Raw genomic sequence first — 26,403 nt, 5'->3', positions numbered from 1 at the left:
TGAAATGAAGTCTAAGATATGGAAACGAGAGGTTTTTCTTCGCTGTTGATTTTAATTTACTTTTACAAGGCAATTTTTTTTGGGGGGATGTCAGAGCTGTGTCTTGAACTCAGAGCCTCCTAACTCTCCCTTAGATAATTCACTCAAAACTGGCACTCTATCACTTGACTCACATTTCACCTTCTGGCATTTCTTGTTTGTTTGTTTGTTTGTTTTTGCCAGTCCTGGGGCTTGAACTCAGGGCCTGAGCACTGTCCCTGGCTTCTTTTTGCTCAAGGCTAGCACTCGGCGACTTGAGCCACAGTGCCACTTCTGGCTTTTTCTATATATGTGGTGCTGAGGAATCGAACCCAGGGCTTCATGTATACGAGACGAGGACTTTACCACTAGGCCATATTCCCAGCCCCTTCTGGCATTTCTTGCTAGTTAATTGAGATAAAAGTGTCATACTGGGATCCTCAGATCTCAACTTCCTGAATAGCTAGGATTACAAGTGTGAGCCATCATGCTTGGTAAGGCAATTTATTTTTTGAGAGTAGGTTTAGGTTTGTAGTAAAATTTTGGAAGAAGAGACCAAGATTTCCCACATGCTCCTGCTCCCCAGGTTTTTTTTGTTATTATTGTTGTTGGCCAACTCCAATAATACAGCGAGTCAGGGGACACCTTTAAGCAAGAGTGTCACTCATAGAAAAATGTCTCCAGGCTTTTCCATTTCTCTAAAGATATCCTAAAAACTATTCCTTTTAGATCCTGTGACATCCTGTAGGGTAGATACTAGCACATGGATCAAGTTAAATTCAAATTAACTAGAACTGCAAAATTAAAACTTCAGTTCCTCCTTTGCAGTAGTCATATTCCATGTGCTGGGTAGCACATTCCTATGCTCTGTGTGGTAGCCAGGGGCCACCATGCTGAGAAATGCTGATGAGGGACTTCTTGTCATTGTTACCCTAACATCAAAGTAAAAAGGGAAAAGCCCCTTGAGAAGGTAATTGTGAGTAGAAAGAGGAGGCTGCTAAGCATAGTCAACAAAACATGACCTCTTCAGATTTGATCTTAGCAGAGGCCTAAAACTTCATGAGACAGGAATATGTTGGGCTCCAGGGAGGAAGCTAAGAATTGAGTACAATACAACCAGATTTCCCCAGATTAGTCATTTCCCTTTCCATCCATGCTAAGCTCCACACTGAAACCTCCTTTCCATGGGGTTGTGCTTATTGCCATCTTGTATTTATTTGTCACTTTTATTTATTTAATTAGTCAACTCAATCCATCTATTGATTTTTGTTATTGCTGTTTTAGTGCCAGTAATAGGGCATGAACTTATAAGTGTTGCTCTATCACTTGGCATGTTGACTCAAGGTTGGCCCTCTACCACTTAAGCCAGGCCTCCCCTTCCACTTTTTGGTGGTTAATTGGAGAGGATTTGTCTGCCAAGGCTGGCTTCCAATCTCAATCCTCAGATCTCAGAGTAACTAGGATTAGAGGCATAAACCAGTAGCACCTAGCTCAAATCACCCTATTCTAATATTAAATTCAACATCAGATCTCCATTGATTTAAGTAAGCACCTTAAATTGGTATTTTTCTCTAAGAAATTTCTAATAAACTCTGAACATCATTTGACTTAACATTTATCATACTAACATATTATATGAAGTTTAATCATGTACTTCAAGTGAATGGAAAATGGGTCATAAGATCCATGAGGCTTATTTGGTTTTGCTCTTCTAACACATTCTTATTTTTCATATGTGACAACAATTAATATTCCATTTAATTAAATCTCACATTTACTTCCCCTTTTGATGCTCAGTAAGAGTGATTTAAAAAATCCTTTTTAAATTAGTGTGTCCTGGCATCCAAAAGTAGGCCATTTTGAGCCTCATAATATTGCATATATAAAAGATGAAATCATCTGTTAGTTTTTAATGGTTTTCAGTTAAAATAATTTCCATATGGTTGAATTAGGCATGAGCTCTATGCATAGAAACCCATGTAGCTGAAATTATTTGTATAAGACTTTCAATAAAGTGGAGAGATGTGACATTTTCAGCCTTGCAAACAGATAAATTAGCTAGTGTGAAATGATTCTTGAAGGCTCCAAAATAACTGTCAATAACAAAGATGGTAATAATTAAGATCTGACCCAGAAAAGAAAAACAAATCTGTGTATATTTCATTAGCACTTACCCATGCACTCAGCACTATATTAACTGTTCTCTAAATATCACCTCAGTTAAGGATTAGCAAGCTTGTTTCTCTATATAGGCAGATGATAAGTGTTGTAGACCTGGAAGGTCACGTCCTATTCATCTAACTGCTCAAGTTTGCTGTTGAGGCATGGAAACAAATAGAAACAGCTGGAAACAAGTTGAATGACAGATTATGCATATGCTTCTATGACCCTTTTTTGTTTTTTAAACAAAGGCAGTCATAGAACCTGCTTTAGATGTTTGGATTATAGGCTGACTGGCAGGTAAGTGTCCACTACTGAAAGATTGCTGCCAATGGATCACTGCAGACATCTCCCCTTAGCGTTCAGACAGGAGGGATACACTTTTGCATATGTCTCTAGTTCCACATCTTCAGAAATCCCAGCACTTCCCTTGGCTCTGGTTCCACTCAAAGTCCTGAGCCATAGGCCTAGAATGGTTGTGGTACAAAACCACCTGTTATGGCAGAATTAACCTCTGCTGATTCTAATGTTAAAAATTATATTTTAACTAAAAATGTATGGTTTGCGAAGCCCTTTTTCCTAATGAAAAACAATGCATCAAAATAGTGTTCTTCCCATTATGTTGTGGCCACCTGATCACACCCTGGTGTTCCGTTTCATTTCTACTCCCCATAGTAACTTCAGCAGCTCTGACCAGCTTTTCTTTCAAATTCTTTCTCTGGGCTTCCTTCCTAACTTCCTGACCTCCAGGCATTGTGCTGTGACTTGCAGACCCTCATTCTTTTGGAAACAAACTCCTGTCTGTGTACAGGATCTCCATAAAATTCCTTTCCCACTTATCTCTCTTTACTATGCTTCCTGTGTCCATGTGAGCTCTTCCCAAGTTGTGAAAAAAGTTACCTCACCCCTCATGCCTCAGAGTGGCCTGGAGATATGACCACCACCAGACACATCCTCTTGCTCAGTTAGGACATAAGATGATAAGGGGAAATGTGCAGCTGGAGCTAGCCCATTCTCAGACCTAATGAGGGGTCTAAAGACAACTGTCTAAAGACAATTTCAACTAGAATGTATTTCCTGGATTTCTCAAATTTAAATACATCTGTGTAGATGTGTTTTCCATTTGGCTGTTTTACAGATATCTTTAAAAATGAATCAATTATCTTCCCTACAAACCAGTTTATCCTTATGTTGGCCACTAAAACCATCTGTATTTTTTTATACAAAAACCACAACACTGTTTATTTCTTCCTTGTTCAGTGCTGAGGATGGAACGAACACACAGGGCCCTCAGCATGCAAGGCAAGGACTCCATCATTGAGCCACATGCGCAGTTCCTCCATGACTTCTTTTTTTCTTTTGGAAAACAAGAGCCCTTTAATAACTAGAACATACAGTCCAAAGTCAGTGGGTAGTAGCTAGCTGGAAGAAATTCCCAATGCCTTCTGGAGTCAAGGAAATTTTTTTGACTCCCTGAAAAGTCCATGCTGAACTCTGAACAACGTAGCAGGTAGGAAAGTCATACTTCCTCAGTCAGGACAAAATAAGGTATGAGACTCCCAGGCTCAGCTCAGAAGCCCCAAATAATCATCCATCAGGGAGCTGACAGCAATAACATCATTTTTCTTCACATATGTCCCTACATTTCCATGTGGACCTTAGGATCCAGCTGAATCACAATCTCCTCATCCATTGCCTCATACTATGGTGGAGTAGCATTGGATCAGACTCCAGCTCTGGTGGGATAGCAAGGCTGGAGAAAACGAAAGACATGAGCCCAGTTCTGGTGAAAGTCCTGCATTGTCCTGAGTGACTTCAGTATCTAGGACTTCAGCTTTGTATCTAGGCCTAGTTGGATCACACAGCAATTGTGACAGTGATTACAAAGCCGTGCTTCCTGGCAAGTGCCCTCCATCTTGGTGAAAAGCTTTTGCTTCAGTACTGAACAAGCTAGGGCAAATTAGTAAGTATGCAGCAGGGTTGTGTGCACCAGGGACAAGTCCCAAAATATCCTCCCAGGGAGGCTGGCCTCAGAGTCCTCACTGTAGGTGGTTATGGTGGCAACCTCTCTGACTCTTGTCTCCATGACATTTTGTGGAAACCAGTAACATATTCCTTTAAGATGTAGTGTTCTGACATCTCCCATAACTATTTGAAAGACTGCTAATAACGTTTTCCTCTTTTGCCAAGTAATTGGATATTTTAAATTACTTGGTCACTTGAAATCATGAATTTTTGAGATTTATTTGGCATGCAACAGAAACCACATACTGGAGCTCTTACAAGGAAGAGTCCTTAAAGAAAAGTCACACAGACCCAGTGTGTACGTGTGTGTGTGTGTGTGTGTGTGTGTGTGTGCGCGCTGGTATTAGGGCATGAACTCAGAGCCTCAGCATTGTTCCTGAGCTTTTTCACTCAAGTCTGGCATTCTATAACTTCAGCCATAACTCCACTTTCAGTGTTTTGGTGATTAACTAAAGATAAGAGTCTTTCAGAGTTTCCTGCTCAGGCTGGCTTTGAATGGTGAACCTCAGATCTTGGCACCTACCAATCTTGCTAGCAATTTTGTCCTTACCAGGCCAAGACTAGATACAAATAATTTTCATTTACATAACCATCACCTATAAACTTTGTAACCAAACAGTAGCAACACCAACAACACATACACACTTCTATCCTATATAAGCCATTCTTTTGCTTTTTTTCTACATATCTCCACAATTCTCTCCTCACAGCATAATCTTTCTAAAAGTCAAATCTAATCATTTGATTCTTCCCATTACAACCAACCAGTGATTCTTGTTAATTGTAAATATAAAGTTCCAATGTACAAGCAGAGCACTTGAGGCTAGTATATTCTGCCCTTGACTCTCATGTGATGACGTCCTTCCTTATGAATGGAGTATATGGAAATTATGGTTTCCATGGCTTCTCTCAGGCTGAATTCCTGTTGAATCCTGTTGCAGGTAAATAATCTATGTCTCAAGCCAACATCCAGAGAGGAGTTAAAACCAGTTTAATAGTCACTGAACTTTGATTATTTTCTTGGCCCAAGAGCTTTCTATAGATCATTTCATTTAATATTCAAAATAATTTTATGAGATATATTCTGATATTGTTCCCACTTGATAGAGAGTGAGAGAGACTGAGGCATAGAAGGACAGATAAATATCATGATGTTATCAATCCAGCAAGCATTGAGACTAGACTTTAACCTTCATCTAGTGCCAGGGTTTTATCAACTAGTGTGTTAGCTCGAAGCAGCAAACATTTCTCAGAAATCCATTTTTGTTTTGTGTATTTTTTATCAAAAGAAGAAGCCTGCACTGTTTCCCTCTTTCCCAGGATTATTACTGTAAACAGGAGGTGTGTGTGTGTGTGTGTGTGTGTGTGTGTGTGTGTGTGTGTATGTGTGTGTGCTATGATTCTCTCCCTTATTCCTAGATCATTAGCAGTATTAGTTCATTTCTGGATGACTCAGATACCATATATAAATAACTGTAGGAAAAGTTACCACTTATTCTAATATACTCTCACAGTTAATGCAAACTAAGAAATGCATAACCATCTATAAGGGAATGACTCCAAATTGCTAAATATTTTCAGCTTTAACCTTCATTTTCCCAAGATGAAATAAATCTTGATGACATTTATTAGGACTTTCCCATCCCGTGGCAAAGAGAAATATATGAATTTAAATTGGGTCAAAAGAAAATTTGCTTTATGTAAATGTCCAAAGGGCCAGACAGACTTAAATAAAATCTTGGAGTTCTGTAACCTTTATATTATTTTTATGCTTGAGCATGCACAAAGAAGCAAGAATAAAGACAAAGAAAAGAGAATTGAAATTGTGGGTCTACTGGGCATTGGTGGCTCATGCCTGAAGTCCTAGGTACTCAGGAGATTAAGATCTAAGGATTGTGGTTCCAGGCCAGCCTGGGCAGAAAAGTCCATAAGACACTTATCTCCAGTTAACCTTAAAAAACTGGAAGTAGTGTTGTTGCTCCAGTGATAAGGTCTTAGCCTTGCCTGAAAAAGTTAAAAATTTCTCAGGCCCTAAGTTCAAGCCCCAGTACTGGCATAGACACATACACTGCCACCAACACCATCATAGCTAAAAATTCCTGTGGGACATTTCCTGAACTTTTGCCTTCTCAATTCTTTGGAAATGCATAGGCCTAATATTTTCTCCCCTGTCAAGTGCCAAGTCATAGAATGTTGTTACATCAGTACTGGTGTCAAAAGTTGAGATACTACCTAATGAATTACTTACATTACTATTGCAACACACAGTTCTAACCAAAAGGCACATACAATACTCTGACACAAACTGCTTCTTTGCTGTTAAGGAATTTCATTGATATATGAAATTTCACAAAGGCTGGTACTTGTTTATTGGAATACAATGATTACTTGTTCTTAGCCTTGCTCTAGGTAAGATTTAAGATATTTTATTAAAATACAAATAAAATCTAAAATAAGTGAGAAAAATTAGTCAGGAAAGTTCAGTGAAAGTATAAAGGTGTGTCAGAACACAAAAATCTACACAATGAAGTCATGCATATTTTCTAGAGGCGTGCCAAAAAAACTGTTTCTACTAGTGAGAAGCAGGAAACTAAAGATGGGTGATTCATACCGTCATGCTAAAACTATCCTACTGCTCAGGAGACAAACAATTCCATCTGATTATAAGAACATAGTTTTCTCTTGAGTCTATACAGGGAGTATATTCTCTATAGTCATAAAAGTCTCAACTGTAAACTTAGAAACAAATTGCACCAGAGCAGTTCACACAACATAGTTGAGTAGTGGCAGTTGGAATATGGCCAAGGCAATGTAAGTAAAAACAAAGAGCTAGCAAGCTGGTACAAATGGTTAGGAGCCCTTGCTTCCTACTGGTCTTTAATAGACTGAGGTAGACTAAGGAACATGTAATCGTCAAACATTTATACCAAATGGGAAACAGTTGCAAAACCCATCAAAAATCTCTATTTTCTACTTTGGAGTGAAGTTGGACTATTTGGTATGGATGAATGAAACATTTCTAGGAATGTCAGCCAGAAATGGTCCCTTCAAACTGTGTACCACTGGCTTACATCTGTAATCTTAACTACTCAGGAAGCTGAGCTCTGAAGATCATGGTTTGAAGCCAATCTGGGCAGACAAATCCTAGAGACTCTTACTTCCAATTAATAAGTATAAAGCCAGAAGTTGGGGTGTGGCTAAAATGGAGGAAAACAAGCCTTGATAAAAAAATCCAATTGAGAGTGTGAAACTCGGAGTTCAAGCCCCAGTACCAACACAATCACACACATACAAACACACATACAAACACGGGGGTGGGGAAAAGAAATGAAGAACAAACAAAAGAAGGAATGGAAGGAAAGAGGCAGGAAGGAAAGAAGGAAAAAAGGGATGAGAAAGGAAGGATATTTTCAGTTGAAGAATATTGATGCATAGCCGCTCTTCCTAAAGCAACGCTAACACCAGCCCACTGAGCCATCCTCCACAGAGGAATTATACTCATCTTTTTCTGCTTTTCTGTAAAGGAAAAATGTCTGTTTCATCGAATAGTGGGTGGATGACACATTGCAGTCATGGAACATAGACCTTTCCAAGAGGCAATCCTTAGATATGTGGGGAATGTGTTATGTGTGAAGAGATCTCACTGAAGTACTTTTTAAAATATTGGCTACTTTTCAAAACCATGTAGCACATTCCTACTTCAGGACTTAAAAAAATGTTTTTGTTCCTTTGTGGGGCTTGAAATTGGGCCTTGAGTGCTGTCCCTGAGCTCTTTTGGTCAAAGCTAGTGCTCTATCAGGTAGCCACAGCTCCACTTCCAATTTTTGGTGGGTAATTGGAAATAAGAGTCTCAGGGATTTTTTTTTCCTGCCCAGGCTGGCTTTGAACCGTGATCCTCAGACAGATCTCAAGATTTCAGGCATTAGCTGCCAGCACCTGGCTACATCAGGATTTTTATTCTGCGGTCTGATGACTTTTGATGAATTGCTCTGCATGTGCTGTCCCCTTTACCTAACACTACAGCAGTGAGATAGCCAGCCTCCTGGCCATTGGGACTAGAGGAAGGAGGCCTGAAGCACTCACTTCTCTTCTTTCTTTCTTTTTCCTGTTTATAGCAATTTTATTCATAATTGCCAACACTGGAAAGCAACCAAGATGCATAGCCAATTTCACATTACCAATGTAATGTCAACCTCTGCAGCATTTCTGAACATTCAATCACCGGCTCTCACAAGCAGGTACCAGTTGCTCCAGCACGCCAGTGGTCTTGCAGAGTGTTTGGGTGGGAGCCAGAGGGTCCAGGAGTGCTTCCTGGTGTGTGTGTGTGTGTGTGTGTGTGTGTGTGTGTGTGTGTGTAGGAGGGGAAGGGAGTGCTCCTGAGCTGACACTTCTGGGAAAAGAAGTTAGAAGATTCAGATGCAGGACACATCCAAGGCAGGCATGGGACAAGGGAGTAGGCAGGGGGAGGACTGGCTCACAAGGGGGACTGGCTAGGCTTCCTTTCCACAGGGGGCAGTATAACAGAGACCCACTGCTCTTCTCATCTAAGTGGGACTTAGACTCACTTTCTTCTTTCTTATCTCTTCCTGTGAAGAATGAGAAACACGCATGCACCCATGGGCCACTGGCCTTTCTTCCATCTAATGCTTTGTGAGTTCTGAGTTACCAAATCAGAGTTACTGCAGGAGCTCTTACTCTTAAATTCTAATGTGAGTTGTGAATCCTCAACTTATATATTACAAAGGCCTCCTTTTCTCTTTCTATTGAGATAAAAGTCACAGAATATACAGTTAATTATCAGGAAGCATATGCTTCAGTGGCATTTAGTACATTTAATGTTGTGCAACCACTTCCCCTGTCTAGTTCCACAACAGTTTTACCACTTTTACCACTTTACTAAACAGTCACTTCCTATTGCTCCTCCTCCAATCTCCTTACCACTGTTTAACTGCTTTTTTTTTTTTTTGGCCAGTCCTGGGCCTTGAACTCAGGGCCTGAGCACTGTCCCTGGCCTCCTTTTGCTCAAGGCTAGCACTCTGCCACTTGAGCCACAGCGCCACTTCTGGCCATTTTCTGTATATGTGGTGCTGGGGAATCGAACCCAGGGCCTCATGTATATGAGGCAGGCACTCTTGCCACTAGGCCATATCCCCAGCCCCTGTTTAACTGCTTTTTACTCCATACTGTCTGGATTTTTCATATAAATAGAATATATAGAATATATATATATATATATATTCATGAATGAAGTTCAGGGATGTATACATATATATACATCCCTGAACTTCATTCCGTAACAGAATGTTGTTTTCCTTCCTTCCTTCCTTCCTTTCTCCCTTCCTCTCTCTCTTCCTGTCCTTCTTTCTCTTTTTCTCTCTTTTGTTCTCTCTCTCTTCCTCTTTCTTTTTCTCTTTCTCCCTTTCTTTCCTTCTCTCTTTCTTCCAATATAGGTCTCACCACATAGCTCTGGCTGGCTTTGAACTTTTCATCTCCTGCCTTGATCTCATGATGTATCTTGAGGTTTAAGCACACTGAAATATGTATCAATGGTTCATTGTTGTTGTTAGATAATGTTCTCTTACATGGTTATGCCACATTTTATTTATCACCATCTGGTAAAGCTTGGGCAGCTAATGGCCACTTTTTTTTCTTTTTTAAATAGGGCTGCTATGAACATTTGTGTATAATTTTGTTTGATTATTTACTTTCATTCCTTATGGGTATATTGCTAGGAGTGGAATTGCTGGATTAGATGATATGTTTGTGTTGACTTTCGTGAGGACCCATAACCATCATTTAAAAAGTATATTAATATGAGTACACTGAGTAATAATATATGGTGAAAATATTATAAGGTTACTTTAGGATATTAAGTTAGTTAAAATCTTAACATTAACTTTAGTTATTTTAATTTATTTTTTAATGCTGGTCCTGGGGCTTGAATTTAGGGCTTAGATTCTGTTTCTGAATACTTTTTGCTCAAGGCTAGCTCTCTACCACTTGAGTCACAGCTCTATTTCTGGCTTTTTTGGTGGTTACTTGGTGATAAGAGTTCCAGAATCTTTAATTCTTGGATGTTTTTGGTGGTTAATTGGTGATAAGAGTTTCAGAATCTTTAATTCCTGGACTGGATTCAGACTGTGATGATAAGATCTCAGCCTACTGAGTAGCTAGGATTACAGGCATTAACCACTGGCTGTTGGCTTAGTTAATGTTATGATTCATATAATTATTTGACAGCTCAGAAAACTTTAACTTTGTAGCCTTAACTTTGTAGTAATAAAGTTTTAGGACAAAATTTGCAAAGAAGAAAACTTTTTTTTATAACTTAATAGTCCTGCTCATAGCATTCCAGGCCAAAGATGTTCTCTGCTTATAATACTTTTCCTTTAAGGAATGAATGTGATTATGATGGTGCCTTAAGAACAATGTGAATAACATCTGTCTCCTCAATGTTTGTTGATAGTCTCCTGAATGGAGTGTGATGACTGTGAAGTGACTAGTTCACTTAGGAAGTCGGGTGACACATGTGTCAAGTCCATTGCAATAAGCACATGTGCAGCCATGGAAGGCTGCAGTGCATCACCTAAACAATGATTTACTTGCACCACTCCATTCACCCATAGGGAGAGACAAAAATCCATGATGGGATTCCCACGGGACCAGGGATTTCCCTCCTGCCTGGGTGAAATAGAATGTCCCATTGTGTTGAAGCTTTCCAGTTGCTCAGCAGCCAGCATTCCTAAACAACTGCTGCAGTCTATTCCCTGCACTGCTGCTGCGAGCAACACAGAGTCCCTGACGTGGAGCCGTCTTGTGTTCCCTGAGGAAAAAGTTGTTTCTTAGCAACTCCTTTGCATTGCGGAGACCGATGAGTAGTTTCAGAGCCAAGTACTGAAGTGCGCTATCTCCCTTCAAATCTGGTGCCCAGGACAAGACTCTCTGGGAATGGTGTGAGGATTAAGTAGGCCCAACTGAATATTGTCCTGTGTATATTTTCCTAACCAAGACCATGCCTTGAACTGTTCTGTGAGTATGGAGCGATGTGCCCCGAAGTCTAGAATGTTGCATGTGGAGGCCTGAAAAGAGTATCATGTGTACATATTGCATTTTTTTTTCTTTCTTTTTTCTTTTTGTATTGGTCCTGGGGGCTGAGCACTGTCCTTTAGCTTTTCTGCTCACATGCTATGACTTGAGCCACAGCTGTACTTCTGGATTTGTGGTGATTAATTGGAGGCAAAGGTCTCACAGACCTTTCTGTGCAGGCTGGTTCCAAATGATCATTCTCAGAGCTCAGCCCCCTGAGTTACTAGGATTACAGGCATGAGCCAGTGATGCCCAAAGGTTTCCAATTGCAGCCTGACTCTTGCTGCTTTTGCCTTTTTCAGGCCTTCCTGAACCTGATTGTCTGATATCTATGACTGCTCAAAATCAGAAAGAAGACCAATCTATTCTTGTCCAACTGACATTTTATGGAGCAATGAATTTCTCTTCAGCATTATTTTGACTCCTAGCCTAAACAGTATTAGAATTAAATGACCACTCATATGGCAATTTTCACAAAAGTGGCATGACTGTTTTTCTAGTACGGAAGTGTGCATGGCAGCCCCTTCAAGAATCATGAGTTCGAATCCCACATCAACAGCATGAGGTTAGAGGGATTATGACCCAAGCCAAAGCTCATTTAGGGATGAAAGGAGAATCTTTAGTAACAGCAGGGATAACTGGAACTGCCACAGGAAGCCAGGGTAGACATTGTGTGAAGTATAGCAAAACACTGAATAGGAGATGGATGTTCAAGGCCCATATTGCTAGGAGCTGGACATGTAATATCTATAAACTGAATTTTTCTGTCTGTAAAGGTGGCATGGCTTTCTTTAATATTCTATGGTTCACATAGTTTTTGTTCTCAAGAGAGATAATACTTTGTTAGTGGCAAGAATATAAGATTCTTCCTCTCTTTATCCAATAGCCAGTGACTCTTGCCTATAACACTAGCTATTCAGGAGGCTGAGATCTGAGAATCCTGGTTAAAAGCTAGTCCAAGTAGCCAAATCTGAGAGGTTGTAAGTACAATTAATCAACATAAAGATGGAAGTGGAGGCATGTCTTAAATGACAGAGCACCAACTTTGAGCAAAAACAAGTTAAGCAATAGGTAAGTCTCTGAATTCAGAGTATTGGCATAACAAATTGAAAGGTTCTGCTTGTCTCTTCAACTATGTGTCTTATATCAACTATGAAGTGAATGAGAGAATAAAGCACACACCATAAACTTCTCAGGTAATGTTAGTATCTGTACTGTCAGAACTTTCTGGAGAAATTCAAATCACACTTTGCTTGCTGATACTGACAGCAGTACATGCAGGCTGACAATGCCAACCAGCCAACATGTAGAAGTATTTTCCCTAGTAATAAGTTCCTACTATGTGTCAGGAACATACATAAAGGCATTACTAAGTTAGATTATTGCAATGTGAGAAAGAAATAAAAAAGGAAATTTACCCAAGGGAATACATATAATATTTCTTTTAGCTATAGAGCTTTAAAAAATTATAGCAAGGCTGGGGATGTGGCCTAGTGGCAAGAGAGTTTGCCTCCTATACATGAGGCCCTGGGTTCGATTCCCCAGCACCACATATACAGAAAATGGCCAGAAGTGGCGCTGTGGCTCAAGTGGCAGAGTGCTAGCCTTGAGCAAAAGGAAGCCAGGGACAGTGCTCAGATCCTGAGTCCAAGGCCCAGGACTGGCAAAAAAAAAAAAAAAAAAAAAAATTATAGCAAGTTCTAGAAGCAAAAAGACTAGAGTAGTGAAGAAAGCCTTGGAAAATATTAGCATAAATTACAAAAAGGTTTCACTGTGATATTTACATGTATATGATGCAATTTGACCTAATTTTCCTCATCTGTTTTACTCTTTTAGACTCCTATTTTCAATAGTTCATAGTGGGTTTCTTTATGCTAATATATATAACATACTACATATGGCATATATATGTATATATGTGTATATATATTCTATCATATTCATCCTTTCCTTTCCATAAACAACCCTCTTTTTAATAATCATGTCATATTATTGTTTTCTTTTTGGTTTAATTTCCATATATGAGTGAAAAATACAATATTTATCTTTCTGAGTTTGGCTTATATCACTAATATAATGAAATCTAGTTCCATCCCTTTTGCTACAAATCATACTGGTATTTGCATAAGACTCCCATGTATACATATATATATTTATATATATCATATTTTCCTTATTTAATAATCAGTTGTTAGGTTGATTCCATAGCTTGGGTATTGTAAGTAATGTTGTCATAAATTTGAATGTGCAGATATCTCTATTATATATGGACTTACATGCTTTTGGATATATATCAAACAGTGATATCGCACTATTTAGTTTCTTGAAGAAGCTCTATAAGGGTTTCCATAATTTATGTTTCCACCAACAGTATAAGCATTCCTTTATCCCCATACATTTGCGCATATGTTGCTGTTTGTTTTCTTGGTGATAGCCATTCAGAGTGGAGTGAAATGGAATCATAATGGACAATTTCTTTTTTTTTTTTTTTTGCCAGTCCTGGGGCTTGAACTCAGGGCCTGAGCACTGTCCCTGGCTTCTTTCTGCTCAAGGCTAGCACTCTGCCACTTGAGCCACAGCGCCACTTCTGGCCATTTTCTATATATGTGGTGTTGGGGAATCGAACCCAGAGCTTCATGTGTATGAGGCAAGCACTCTTGCCACTAAGCCATATTCCCAGCCCATAATGGACAATTTCTTCCTCTCTTCCTTCCTTCCTTCCTTCCTTCTTTCCTTCCTTCCTTCCTTCTTTCCTTCCTTCCTTCCTTCCTTCCTTCCTTCCTTCCTTCCTTTCTTTCTCTCTCTTTCCCTACCTCCTTTCTCCCTTCTTCCTTCCTTCCTTCCTTCCTTCCTTCCTTCCTTCCTTCCTTTCTTTCCCATTTTCTTTCTCTCATGTGGCTTGAATTCAGGGCCTACACATGATCTCTGAGCTCCTTTGCTTAAGACTAGCCTTCTACCACTTTACAACTTTGAGCCATAGCTCTATTTCCAGTTGCTCGGTGGTTAATTGGAGATAAGAGTCTCACAGACATTCCCTGCTCCAGCTGACTTCAAACTGTGATCTTCAGATCTCATCCTCCTGAGTAGTTAAGTTTACAGGAATGAGCCACTAGTGCTCAGATCTAGAGTGTATTTTTTAGTTGAATTCACTTTGCTCCTAAAGACGTTAAGCATATCTCTGTCTATTTATTAGTCATTTGTATTTCTTCTTTTGAGAAATATCTGTATAATTCATATATTGTTCAGTTAACATATTTGGTCCATTGGTGTTTATTTTTTTTGAGCTTTAAACTACTCCTGTTATGAATACTTCATTCAACAAATAACTTGCAAAGCTTCTTTTTTTTTCCCATTCTGTAGGTGTTCTCTTTATTCTAGTAAGTGTTATCTTTGATGTGCAGAAGCTTTTTATTGTGATGCAATACTATTTGCCAATTCTTGTTTATATTTTCTGGGATATTGGAGTCCTATTCAGGAAGTAATTGCCTATGGCTACATCTGTGTTTTTGTCTGTTTCACATCGTATTTTCAATGTTTCAGATCTTAATATTAGGGGCTGGTAATATGGCCTAGTGGTAAAGTGCTCGCCTCATATACATGAAGCCCTGGGTTCTATTCCTCAGCACCAAATATATAGAAAAAAGCTGGAAGTGGCGCTGTGGCTCAAGTGGTAGAGTGCTAGCCTTGAGCAAAAAGAAGCCAGGGACAGTGCTCAGGCCCTGAGTCCATGCCCCAGGACTGGCAACAAAAACAAAACAAAACAAGATCTTAACATTAACATCTTTTATTTATTTTGAAAAGATTTTTGCACAGGATGGGATAGGTGTCTAGTTTTATTTTTTTGTATGTAGATAACCACGTTTCCCAGCACTATTTGTTAAAGAGGCTGTGTTCTTGCCAACACATGTTTTGGAATCCTTTGTTAAAGATCAGATGGTTGTCTTGCATGGATTTATTTCTGGAAATTCTACTCCATTGGTTTTAGTGTCTGTTTTTTTTTTTTTTTTTTTTTTTTTTTTTTAAAAACAAGATGTTTCTCTTTATTTTTAACAGGCAAAACTTGATGTCCATTCATTTAACATAGGATTAAAAAAAATGTCCTGTTACATTGGCAACAAAAAGAAAACATGTTTATTCCCAAAGCACTTGGGTTTGCCTCTGCTTGGTCACGTTGTGTTTTTTTCCCCCAGAAACTTCCTTCTCAATTTGATGATTGTCTTCAGGGCAAAAATACTGACAGTACACAGTTTAACCATTTATATAATATATCGTCATCTATCTTGCCCCAACTTGGTCACTTTATTTCTATCTCAACAGTCATTTATTGTATAACCTCACACACTCTAACCACTGTTTGTTCCCATGTTTTATTTACAGTTAAGAATTTGTACATGGCACAAATCAACTGCTCCTAGTATACAGAAATCAATCAATCCACCTTTAGGGAAATAATCATGTTAATTTAAAAGTACCCAAAATAATGTTCTGAGACAAACACAATACATGAGGTTCATATTGTAAAGACAAAGAGTGCTGTATTTTTTAGCACAAACAAAATATCTGTAAACTCAGAAGAACCAGAGAAGCCCCATATGCTGATCATACAACAGAAGGACAGACTGAAATCCTTCATAAAAGTAATTTCTGTGAGGCCTTTTATTTCAAATGGGCCAGGAATTTTCCATTTAGATATATATCTAAAAGGTATGTATATGTGTGCTTTTTTCTTTTTTCTTCTCGTACTAGGGCTTAAACTCAGGACCTTGAGCTCTCTTTTGGCTTTCTTGTTCAGGGCTAGCACTCTACCATTTGAGCCATGCCTCTAGTCCACAATTTTGCTGGTTAATTGGAAATGGGAGTCTTGTGGACTCTTCTGCCCAGGCTGGCTTTTTAACCATGATCCTCCAGATTTCAGCCTCCCGAGTAGATAGTATTACTAAGTGTGAGCCACCAGCACTGGGCTTAAAGTTTTATTTTACTGGAATTATTTTGTCATAAACTCTATATAGTTTCTAGAGTGCACTGAAAGCTTAAAAACAAGAAAAGAGCTCTAAAACTGTACGGTGTTTTTGATAATGAGTGACTTCTCTTTTTGAAATAGGAACTTGCTATATTGTCGAGGCTGGCCTCAAACTCCTAGGTTCAAGCAGTCATCCTGCTTTAACCTCCTGAGAAGCAAGGATTATTGATGTTCATCATAATGCCTGGCTTTTTTTTTTGGGGGGGGGGCAGTCCTGGGGCTTGGACTCAGGGCCTGAGCACTGTCCCTGGCTTCTCTTTGCTCAAGGCTGCTATAGCACTCTGCCACTTGAGCCACAGCGCCACTTCTGGCCATTTTCTGTATATATGGTTCTGGGGAATTGAACCCAGGGCCTCATGTATACGAGGCAAGCACTCTTGCCACTAGGCCATATCCCCAGCCCCAATGCCTGGCTTTAAAATATATTCTTTTACATTAGTTTCCCACAGAAAAGGAATCATTTTAGAAATAGATTATTTCGTGATCGTCTCCACTTCATTTTCCTTTCTATAAACATTTCACTTCTATAGGTGAAATGAAGTTAAATGAGGGGCTGGGGATCTGGCTCAGCGGAAGAGTGCCTGCCTGGTGAGTGCAAGGCCCTGAGTTCGGTCCCCAACTCTGGGAAAAACAAAACAAAACAAAACAAAACTACAAAAGAAGTTAAATGAAACCAATAAAAACAGAAATGTTACTCAGATTCTGACTTCGGGACTTGGAGTGTAGACTCAGAGGTAGAGTACTGCCTAGCAAGTGTGAAACCCCAGGTTTGATTCCCAGCATTGCTTCAACACTTTGACTAAACTGATAATAAATCTCATGTTGGGAAACCACTGGCTAGTAAGTAAGGGAAAGTCCTCTATGTCCTTCCTTAGGAAGGTTTGAGCACTGAAAAATGTATCTGTAGTACTGGAAAACAGATTCCTTTATCATTTATACAACTTTAGCTTTCATGTATTTTATTTGGTATAACCAAACCATTATATGTATGTGTGCATATGTAATATAGACGTATGTACATATACATACACATACAAATACACACATCATATCAGATCATCAGATAATATATCATCTCTTTCCCCTTTCAGTGGCGGTGATAGCAGCCAGGGTCTTCTGCACGCTAGGCAGGTACTCTTCCACTGAGCCACAGCCCAGCATCATAACTATCTTTAGAAGAAGCCCGAAGTATTTCAGAGAACTAAGTTTAAAAAAAGATACTAAAATAAGTCATATTTGTAAATAAAATTTGTATTACTTCTTGCAAATCATTTGATGAACTTTATACTGCATTTTTTTTCTTTTTGGGAACTAGCTTACTCACTTATTAACCTTTCTTATGTTCTCAGAGCAACTTTCGTTTTCTCCATAGAAACTCAGGGACGTTGCGCCAACTTACTCTTACTTCCTTCTTGTTCACTGAGTTTAAAGTGGGTGTAGGCCAGAATGCCAAAGAGTGTGCATAAAATGCCAAGACCTTGGTTAATCGACAGTGGATCCTTAAATAAAATGTATCCTCCACATAAAGTGATGCAGAATTTGAAGTGTCCAAACATGTTATAGGTGACTGGAGAAGTGTTCCCAATGATCCAATAAATTGATAAGTTCACCATGAAGGCTATGACTCCAGATAGCAGCACCATAAGCAAAGCAGAAACTGACCACGGGCCAAAAATTCCTCCCTCTCCAAACACTGGCTCAAAGAAGGGCACAGCAACGAGCAACATGGCAGATGACATTGGGGCCTGGTAATACAGCAGCTGCATGGAGTTGACTTGCAATTCATGCTGTTTGGCACCTACCCACACTTGATAAAGAGATGTAACTAAAACACCAAGAGCAGCAAACACCATTCCAAGGAAATTAAACTTCACATCGTAATAAGAATTTAGGATTACACCTAAAGTTATAGGAATCAACGTGAGCTGTATCTTGGTGGAGAAGCTTTTCTGGTAGCAGAAGGTCTGAATGGCTATGATCACCGGCGTGGTCATGGCCTTGGCCAGCTGATAGGTACCAATAGTGTTGTTCTGCAGAGAAAGGTTGGTGAAGACCACAAAGCCACAGAAGCTGAGGGCCAGGAGGAGGAGCTTGGAGGGCGGCAGGCTCTTGGGGGCGAAGATGTCCATCTTCTGGCAGACGTACAAGCCCAGCCAAGTGACGACGAAGTGCACCAAGGTTAGGCTCATGTTGGGGAAAGCGTAGTGAACGTAGATCCATTTGTTGAGGAACACGATGCAGATAGACACCAGCAAGTTAAACAGGAGCCCGGCGGCGATTCGCCCATGGCTCCGGACTCGGTCGGCCAAGGATGCCATGAAGCCCGCCGCTGGTTGAGCAGCGTCCTCCGTGAGGCCGGGGCCGTCCAGCCTCGGAGAGAGGGGTCCAGCCGATCTGCGGCTGCCCTTCCCCTCCACAGCCGCGTTGTTGCGGCTCTGGGCGTCACGGTCCCGCCAGGGCGATGCATGCACCAGTCAGGATAGAGGCGAGCTGCGGGCCACACACGCTCCAGTTCCAGCCGCTGCCATTTGACTCAGCGTGTACGCGGCAGCATGTGCCTTAGTGTCTGTTTTGTGCCAGTACTATATTATTGTTTTTCTTCTTTGACTTTGAATTATAATTTAAATTGGACTGATAATCTTCCAGCATTGACTGATGTACTTACTTACCTATTTATTTTTGTGCAGGATTGCTTTGGCTTTTGGGGACTTTAATGCTTCCATATGAAATTTTGAATTGTTTTTTCAATTTCTGTGGAGAAATGACATTGAGATTTTGATGGGATTACATTGTAACTGTGGATAGCTTTCAGTACTATAACCATTTTTATAGCATTAATTCTACCAGTCCATGACTATTAGAGGTTTTCCAGCTTCCAGTATTGTCTTTAATTATTTTCTTGAATATTTCAGGAAGGGACACTTTATGACAAAGTGGTCCTTTATCTTAACACTTGAAATATGGTAAGATTTGGACTATATAAAAGTGTCATTTCCAGCTGGGTGCTGGTGGCTCATGCCTGTATTCCTAACTACTCAGAAGTCATTTCCATGAGATAACTAGAATGTGCAAAGATCCCAGGGAGGAAAGTGCTTGGATGTTCAAGGAACTCAATAAACCAAAACCTAAGAACATAAAAGAAGAATGTTGATAGCAAGAGAAACAAGGCATAGAACATTAGGAGATGACACTAGAGAAGAAGACATGAATCAGCTTGTGCAAAACTTAATAGGGCATGATATGGAGTTTGGATTTGATTCTAAGAGGCATCATATGATCGGATATACATTTGCCTTTAAATTATTGGCAGTTTTTATGTTTTGTTTTGCTGGTTTTATAACCTACCAAAATTGATAGGCTATTGATAGGGTGATGGCGATCCTCAGTGTTCACTTTAAAATAAGTTCTTGACTTATTTATTTATTTATTTATTTTTTTTGCCAGTCCTGGGCTTGGACCCAGGGCCTGAGCACTGTTCCTGGCTTCTTTTTGCTCAAAGCTAGCACTCTGCCACTTGAGCTACAGCGCCACTTCTGGCTGTTTTCTGTATATGTGGTGCTGGGGAATTGAACCCAGGGCCTCATGTATACGAGGCAAGCACTCTTGCCACTAGGCCATATCCCCAGCCCCAGTTCTTGACTTTTAAAAAAATGAAAAAAAGAGGTTTTGCTTGTTGAGAATTGATATGATGAGACAAGAGTGGAAATACAGACAGATAGGTGATTGCAACAAAGCATGTGAGGAATCATCAAGATGACATAAAGCTGTGGAGTATATTTGGGGGAAAAATAAGAATCAACAGCCAACACTCAAAAGAATCAACTGAGCATGTTTTGTGTCATATGCCTGTAGGAAGTCAAGTTAGTTGGAAATAATATGCATTTTATAGAAAAGATGAGTCAGTGGTATTGAGAACAGAAAAAGAGCCTGGCTAGACTCTCATGGCAAAGAGCCCTTTCATAGTAGGCCTGCGTCCTTCACTGGGTTCTTGAGCTCACAGATGTGGCATCACATCAGGGCTAATTGCTCCTGGGAAATGTGCACATGAACAGAGGGTTTCTGAGACTGCAAAGATGGGCCACCAGCACGGACACCCAGTCAGCATTGCTGAACAACACGAGAAGACTGTGTGCAGACTGTCTGAGGCCTCTGATTAGGTCTGGGGACAAATATGGGCCATGGGATGTCCAGTGATCTTGAGAGTTTTGGAGCTCTCTCCTAGGGGCACCTTATCAACCCCTGTACAATGCACCCAAGGTGCTGCCCTTGGGACTCCTCTTGTCTAATGGGAGTTCTGCTTTTCTTCTTTAATAAATCTTTGCTATTTTACTTCTACTGCTGTGTCCTCAAACTCACTCTTTGAAACCATAGAGACAAAGAACCTGACTCAGATGTCATAGCTTTTTGATGTCAATATAGAAGGGGGAATCATTAGCTCAGGATATTTAAGCACGAGTTGGATAAATTGTTGGGCATGTAAGAGGATGCAATAAGTTTTGAGATATTAGGAAGAGAAAGATGCAATAAAGATCTTTGAGGGCATGCATCTTGAAAGACAGAAGGACAGCCAGTAGAACTGGGCGTTCTAGTCACCAGAGGAAGGAAAACACACACAAGTGAGGAGTGAAATGAGAGGTGTTAAACCTTGCTGTCAATTGTGCCAACTCCATCACTCTCATTGCAGTTTGAAATTAAAGATGTATCAGCCAGGCGCCAGTGGCTCATGCCTATAATCCTAGCTACTCAAGAAGCTGAAATCTGAGAGCTGCAATTTGAAACCAGCTCAAAGAGACAAATCCATGAGACTCTTATCTTTAATTAACCAGCAAACAGCTGGAAATGGAGAGTGTTGCTCAAGTGCTAGCCTTGAGTGAAAAACCTAAGAGATAGCACCCCTGAGTTCAAGCCCCAAAACCAGAAAAAAAAAAAATCTCTATTTTCAAGGCTATGCTCAGCCATGCAGATAGGTCTGAGTATATATTTCTTTCTTTCAAGATAAGAAGCATGACCCATTTCTATCCAAAACTTAAATGACCTGGGAACACATTTCTTCAAGCTGTAACACAACAAGTAAAGAGAATATTAACACTGCTGGTGGAGTTTAGAAAAGCTATGCTAACATTTAGACAGATCTTCCAATGCAATCTTCTGATCTCAGATCATCTGGAAGCTGAAAAGCATATTGAATTCTTTATTATTTCATTTTAATTCAACATTAAGTAGCTTTATATTTTCTTCCAGTGTTCTAATACCTAAGAATAATAGGAAAAATTGCTCTTTTCTGAGCAAGAAGTTTAATATTCTTCATTTGATTTCTTTCCTTCAACTTAGCATAATTTGGTGTTTACTTTGGACATTTCTCAGTGGAAAGTCAAAGTTCAACTTCTGTCAGATGATTTGAGGAAATGATAGATTTTCCATATTTTCCTTTCTGCTTTCACAGAAGGAAAAGATGATAAAGCATTCGCCTCATTGCCATCAGTTAGTTTTAGGCCATAGGGAAAGCACAGTAGCCAGTGATCCAGAACCTTAAAAGTGGTAGGGTATCTATGCTCTGGGTATACCATGGCCTCAATAACCTGGACATTATTTTGAGCAGCTGAAATACATCCTTTAGAGCTGAATGTCAGCGGCTCACATGTGTCATCCTAGGCAACCAGAAGGTTGAGATCTGAGGATCATGGTTTGAAACCAGCCTAGGAAGGAAAATCCAGAAAGCCAGAAGCTGAGGTGTGACTCAAGTGGTGGAGTATCAGCCTTGAATGAGAAAGCTAAGCAAGAGTCTGAGGTCCTGGTTCAAACCCCAGGACCAGCAGCAAACACACACACACACACACACACACACACACACACACACACACACACACACCCTTCAGAGGTCTTCATTCATTTGACTTCATAGACAAACTGCTGCATGAGGCCAAATACTGTAAACATCTTTCATGATACCAAGGGTAGAAAACAACATTCTTAAGGGGAAGAGAAATTTGTTGTTCCAGGCTGCTCATCCCCTTCACGAGTCTTGCACTGGACTTGAAAATGTGTGATTCCTGCGACTCGTCTCTGCCCCACCGTTGCTCAGCTGTGTGGTGGGACCTGGGCTTTTCAGTCACTGAGTTTCATCTAGTGCATTTTCTAGCCCTGGTTTTATTATCTTTGTCCTGCTTCTCTCACAGAGTGTGTGCAAAGTAAGAAAAGAAAAACACAGTAAGCTATGTTTCTGGTATCTTATATGTGAAAAACGATAATAAGACCACATGCTGTTTTAAAATCATACCTCTAATCCTGGATGTTTTATAGAATAATCCTTCTTGTGCTTTGTTCACTATGCCTCCTGCAACTTTGACCTTTCACTTGTGACCACTCATGTGTCTTTGTTCAGCAAGCCTCTTCTCTAAGGCGTCATCACCAACAAGATGCCTAAGCACAAGGTGAATCAAGACATTCCTTCACCCTTGTCACAATGTGACAAAATCTGGGCATTAAACTTGTTGTCTTCTCCTCAATTCCCTCTAATCCCTTTTATTCTCCAACATGCTGCTGTCTTAGAGTGATCCTTAAAAATAAAGAAAGAAAGAGAATGTACCAGGAGTCATTTCACTCCTCACTAAGAAATCACATATGGCTTTTCAATGGTAGCAGAAAGATTTAAACCTTTCTGTCTTTCAAAGTCTCCCATAATCAGGCTTCTTCTAGCATTTTCCTACATAGATTCCCTCCTCCCACCTTGCACTCCCCAGGTATCAAGTTTCCAGGCAGCCTAAACTCCTTGAACTATCTTGACTAGTCAATGGGCTCCACTTGTGCCTTCTCAGACTTGAGAAATCTTGGGTATCAGGTATCTCATCTTTTAAATCCTCATAGGTGACTGTCCAATTCCATCTTTATTTCCCCTCCTGGTCTCTCAACCAACAATAATTCACATTCTTTCTTTCATTATTTGACCACACCCAGTTTAGCCTCCTATTTCAGATGTTAAAACATTAGTTCAGGTAATTACTTTTATCAGTTTCTTTCTTGACCATAAGATCATTTTATTTATAAGCCTTGCACTCTGTGTTGGTTGTTCTCTGATGTCTAGCCTGAAACATGAAGTTCCATGGCTGAAACTTTGTGATTATTTCGTTTTAAGAAAGGAAGAAACAGGGTTGGGAATGTGGCCTAGTGGCAAGAGTGCTTGCCTCGTATACACAAAGCCCTGGGTTCGATTCCCAAGTACCACCTATATAGAAAATGGCCAGAAGTGGCGCTGTGGCTCAAGTGATAGAGTGCTAGCCTTGAGCAAAAAGAAGCCAGGGACAGTGCTCAGGCTCTGAGTCCAAGGCCCAGGACTGGCAAAAAAAAAGAAAGGAAGAAACATAGGAAAGAAAAGAAAGGAGATAGAAGGGAGGAAGGAAAAGGGGAAGGAGGGGAAGAACAGAGGAGAAAAGGAGAAAAAGAATGTTGGAAAGAATGAAGGAGGGACTGTGTGTATCAATTTATTTAAATGTATATAACCATTAATATAAAATATATATTATTATATTACATGTTGTATATTATCATAATATACAAAATGTATGTGTCATTAATATATTAAAACAGATGTCTACCTACACCAATTAAATTTTGCATTGGGGACATGTTTAATTGCATTCCACCAACAATACTCTACATTTTAATAAGCTTTTGATAAAAAGTACCTTGTTCTTGTCCTTTCTGTGCTTTTGTTTAAACTTGAAACCTTGATCCTTCTTGCAAAGGCCTCAGCTGCTAGGGTCAAACTTGAAGAGCCAGATGCCAAGGATCCCATCTGGAGTTCACAAAATCCTGGCCAGCCCTACTCTCAATGGTTTGAATACCTGAATCCATTAAAATGAACTCAGGAGCCTGTGGGACCTGAAATCCATGCTCTGTATGTTGATACAGGGGCACAAGTAGAGAAAAGCACTTGCTTTTCACATCTGAAAAGAGTTTTAAATGGAAAGTTCATTCTGGTTTCTACACAAAAGCATTAATTAGACCACTGATGGGTGATATCCAATGTTCTGTCTTTTAAGTGTGTCTCATTGGCCCATAAGAACTGGTGCTAGTAGGCGTTCCTACCTCTATCTTAGTGACTTCAGATAGTGGTAGAGCAAAAGATGCCATTTGGGGAATACTTACACCAGAACCTCTTCTCCTGGAGAATTAATGTAACTCATGATCCTCTGCCTTTTGAGTTTTCTAAGTCCATGCAACATAGTTTTTGTTTAAAATAAAATCAGTTCAGAAAACTTATGTCTACATACAAGAAGTACTTGTTCCTTTAATCCAGAAAGTTCCTCTGCTGTGTTTTTTAGATGGAAGTGTTGAAAGACCACATCCTCTCCGGCTATTCATTGCAGGTTTATTTTGCCATTGTTTGCCAAAGAGGTGTTGAAAACTTCCTAGAACAGAGCCAACCATAAATATCCCTGAAAAATTCCTTTCCATGGACAACAGTTATAAATAAACATACTCGTACCAGAAAACAAAAATCTTTATTTCTTTTCTCATCTCCAAAATCCCAGCCAACTCCCTGAGAGTTGTTTTGAAATTTAGGAAGCCTATTGCCAAGCACTCAAGGCTTATGTCTGTAATCCTAGCTACTTCTAGGATCTTAGTTCAAAGCCAGCCCAAGCAAGAAAGTCTGTGAGACTCTTATCTCCAATTAATCACTACAAAGCCAGAAGTGGAGCTGTGTCTCAAGTAGTGGGGCCCCAGCCTTGAGTGTAAAAGTTAAGGGATAAAGCCCAGGTCTTGAATTCAAGCTCTAGTACCAGCGCGCGCATGCGCACGCACACACACACACACACACACACACACACACACACACACACACACACACACACAGAGTAATGAGTTCAAGTGCTTTTAATCCCTGGTTTGAGGAAGCCTTTTAATACTGTCTCTGGAATAGTATCACAGAGTGTTATTTGCTATAATTTCATTAAACTGTGTGTCAAAATTCAGTTTCATTTTCACAGATCACTCTGCTTACAGTTATATGTCTGAAATATTTCCAAATTAAGAGATTTTTATTTATATTACTTTCCTTAAAGAGTACTCTTTAAACTACATAAACTCAAGCCACAGAAAATGTCAACCCATCACCCATCCACATAGGTTTTGGTTTTTTTTCCTAACATTTAAAGTCACAGCCATGCTTCCAATACGCCCCTTACCATTACTAAGCTCCTGTCCTCTTCTCCTCATCCTAAGAAATGCCTAAATCCTAATAAAGAAACCCTCTTTGTTATGGAGTTGTTCCATATTATTATTAAGAAAGAGAAACTGGATATTTTTCTTTCTTGGAATTTGGAGACATTCAATTCAGGTGCCTTTCCAGGCAAAATATAAGCTTATTGGCAGGAAAGCATGGAATTCAATTGTTTTCTCCTTGATTAACTTTGTCAGAAAATCCTGGCCTCCCCAGCTTCCATAGTCCTCTGTCCTCCAGCTAGGCTTCTCTGTGGCTCGGCTAGCTTCTTCTAGCCTGGGAAGGTTTTCTCAGCTAGAAGTTCATCTGTCAACTTCCATTGGAACTTGAATTTCACCTTACAAAGGTCTAACCATTGAATTAATATCATAAACAATATAAGACCAACATGTGTGCAATACAAAACCTATCATGACCTGTAAAACAGAGCCCGTTAACACATACTTGTTGAATAAATACATGAATAAACAAAATGAATTGTTTTGTTCAATGTAGACTCAGGATACCAGGATACCTTTTAGGACCTCAGTCATCAAGACGCTTGTGAACACAGAAGCAGTATGTAAGTTCCTTGGATCTCATTTTCTACATGTATATGTATTCTGTAAAGATCTCAGTGAGGATCCAAATGTGAGATGACTCTCAGATTCTCATACATCTGAAGCCAATCTTTAGAAGAATGAATGGGAGTCATGGTGTGGTAGAATTGGGAAACAGGCTGAAGTCTGTAGTTCCAGTACTCAGGATGGCAAGGTTTACAAGTTTGAGGTTGGTCTGAGATATGTATCTCAGAAAAATAAACAACAAAAATATCCCTAAAACAAAACAGAACTAAAAAAGGAATAATGGATGAGATTTTCTCATGAATAATCAC

General features: G+C 39.8%; 1 protein-coding gene across 1 annotated transcript; it reads right to left on the bottom strand.

Moving 5' to 3' along the window:
- Positions 1 to 17,324: 17,324 nt before the first annotated feature.
- LOC125353127 (solute carrier family 35 member E3) lies at positions 17,325 to 18,862 on the bottom strand. The gene has a single exon (XM_048348602.1). The coding sequence runs from the start codon at positions 18,625 to 18,627 to the stop codon at positions 17,686 to 17,688; it is 942 nt and encodes a 313-aa protein (XP_048204559.1). The 5' UTR covers positions 18,628 to 18,862; the 3' UTR covers positions 17,325 to 17,685.
- Positions 18,863 to 26,403: the final 7,541 nt, after the last annotated feature.

The sequence above is a fragment of the Perognathus longimembris genome, chromosome 6, assembly GCF_023159225.1.
Source record: "Perognathus longimembris pacificus isolate PPM17 chromosome 6, ASM2315922v1, whole genome shotgun sequence".
Lineage (NCBI taxonomy): Eukaryota > Metazoa > Chordata > Mammalia > Rodentia > Heteromyidae > Perognathus > Perognathus longimembris.
The sequence above is the reverse complement of the archived record's forward strand: the minus strand, read 5'-3'. Positions and strand labels throughout refer to the sequence as shown.

What these genes read in the sequence shown, in the direction of transcription:
- LOC125353127 (XM_048348602.1), bottom strand. Translation starts at nt 18,627, where the DNA reads ATGGCATCCTTGGCCGACCGAGTCCGGAGCCATGGGCGAATCGCCGCC.